This window comes from Boleophthalmus pectinirostris, unplaced genomic scaffold (assembly GCF_026225935.1).
Source record: "Boleophthalmus pectinirostris isolate CB_2022bp ecotype Guang Dong unplaced genomic scaffold, ASM2622593v1 HiC_scaffold_15, whole genome shotgun sequence".
Classification (NCBI taxonomy): Eukaryota; Metazoa; Chordata; class Actinopteri; order Gobiiformes; family Gobiidae; genus Boleophthalmus; species Boleophthalmus pectinirostris.
This window is the reverse complement of record NW_026571070.1, coordinates 694,213-696,712: the sequence shown is the minus strand read 5'-3', so window position 1 is coordinate 696,712 and position 2,500 is coordinate 694,213. Positions and strand designations below refer to the sequence as shown.

At 44.8% G+C, this 2,500-nt stretch overlaps 1 protein-coding gene across 1 annotated transcript in view; it reads left to right on the top strand.

Annotated features, from left to right (window-relative positions):
- The window catches only part of rreb1a (ras responsive element binding protein 1a), a 57,238-nt gene that overhangs the window by 36,241 nt on the left and 18,497 nt on the right, over positions 1-2,500 (top strand). The window contains 1 exon segment of the mRNA XM_055151201.1: positions 531-694. Within this exon segment, the coding sequence (XP_055007176.1) occupies positions 531-694 (164 nt within the window).

Sequence of the window (2,500 nt, the reverse complement as noted above, 5' to 3'; positions counted from 1 at the left end):
CACACACTATACACACACACACACACACACACACACACACTATACACACACACACTATACACACACACACACACACACTATACACACACACACACACTATACACACACACACACACACACACACTATACACACACACACACACACACACTATCACACACACACACACACTATACACACACACACTATACACACACACACACTATACACACACACACACTATACACACACTATCACACACACACACACATACACACACACATACACACACACACTATACACACACACACTATACACACACACACTATACACACACTATACACACACACACACACACACACACACACACACACACTACACACACACACACACAGACAGGGAGGGCATCTGACACAACAGGACCAACACATGACAGAACATAACCAAACACGACGAAACACAACGTTACTGCGTTTACACTCTAATGGGAGGGCATCTGACTCTTTTGCGGCTCTTTCGTGACTCTTTCGTGGCTCTTCTGCGTCTCTTTCAGCACAACGCCGACACCGGGGCGTCAGATCACAGCTGCAGCATCTGTGGGAAGTGTTTAAGCTCCGCCTCCAGTCTGGACCGACACATGTTGGTCCACAGCGGAGAAAGACCCTACAAGTGCTCTGTGTGTGGACAGACCTTTACCACCAACGGGAACATGCACCGGTGAGAACTAAGACCAGGACCAGGACTAGACCAGGACCAGACCAGGACCAGGACTAGACCAAGACCAGACCAGGACTAAACTCTGTGCACAGCGGACAGAGACCCTACAAGTGCTCTGTGTGTGGACAGACCTTTACTACCAACGGGAACATGTACCGGTGAGGACTCGACCTGGACCTGGACTGAACCAGGACTGGGACTGGGACTAGGACTAGGACTAGGACTACATCAGGACCACAACAAGACTAGGACCAGGACTGAACAAGAACCAGACTCTGTGTGCGGACAGACCTTTACCACCAACAGAAACATGCACTGATGAGGACTGGACCAAGACCTGGACCGGGACCAGGATTACACCAGGACCACGAACAGGACCAGGACTGAACCAGGATCAGACTCTATGTGCGGACAGACTTTAACCACCAGGTGACAAGTACTGGACCAAGACTGGACCATGATCAGGACCATGACCATGATCAGGACCAAGACCAGGACCATGATCAGGACCATGATCAGGACCAGGACCAGAATCTGTCTGGACAGACATTTGCCACCAGGTGACAAGAACTGGACTAAATCAGGATCAGGACTGGGATCAGGACTGGGACCAGGTCTGGACCAGGTCTGGACCAGGTCTGGACCAGGTCTGGACCAGGTCTGGACCAGGTCTGTGGGTTCATGTGGACTCGGTTGAGCGTCAGTGGACCGTGGAGCTTCTTCCTGTTTCTCTAAAACATCAAAAAGATCTGAAGTCTCTGGGCCAATCAGATCACAGCTTTGGCCACACAGGAAATGGGTTTGTCCAATCAGATCTCGGCTCATCCTTCCTCTGTTTCCTTTGCCCATAAAAGGATGAAATGACCTTAATGAGACGTCGTTAAAGTTTAATCTGCCCAGACTTTAAAACTCCCACAATCCTCTGCTCGTTTATACAGACTACAACTCCCACAATCCTCTGCTGTGTTCATGTTTAACACACAAACCCAAACATTTAACACCAGTTCCACCTTGTGATGTCATCAAGTGGTGATACAGGAATAGTAGTAGTAGTAGTAGAGTAGTAGTAGAAGTGTAGTAGTAGTAGTACAGTAGGTGTAGTACAGTAGTAGTAGTAGTAGTAGTAGTAGTAGTAGTAGTAGTAGTAGTAGTAGTAGTAGTAGTAGTAGTAGTAGTAGTAGTAGTAGTAGTAGTAGTAGTAGTAGTAGTAGTAGTAGTAGTAGTAGTAGTAGTAGTAGTAGTAGTAGTAGTAGTAGTAGTAGTAGTAGTAGTAGTAGTAGTAGTAGTAGTAGTAGTAGTAGTAGTAGTAGTAGTAGTAGTAGTAGTAGTAGTAGTAGTAGTAGTAGTAGTAGTAGTAGTAGTAGTAGTAGTAGTAGTAGTAGTAGTAGTAGTAGTAGTAGTAGTAGTAGTAGTAGTAGTAGTAGTAGTAGTACAGTAGTAGTAGTAGTAGTAGTAGTAGTAGTAGTAGTAGTAGTACAGTAGTAGTAGTAGTAGTAGTAGTACAGTAGGTGTAGTACGTAGTAGTAGTAGTACAGTAGTAGTAGTAGTACAGTAGTAGTAGTAGTAGTAGTAGTAGTAGTAGTAGTAGTAGTAGTAGTAGTACAGTAGTAGTAGTAGTAGTAGTAGTAGTAGTAGTAGTAGTAGTAGTAGTAGTAGTAGTAGTAGTAGTAGTAGTAGTAGTAGTAGTAGTAGTACAGTAGTAGTAGTAGTAGTAGTACAGTAGTAGTAGTAGTAGTACAGTAGTAGTAGTAGTAGTAGTAGTACAGTAGTAGTAGTAGTAGTAGTAGTAGTAGTACAGTAGTAGTA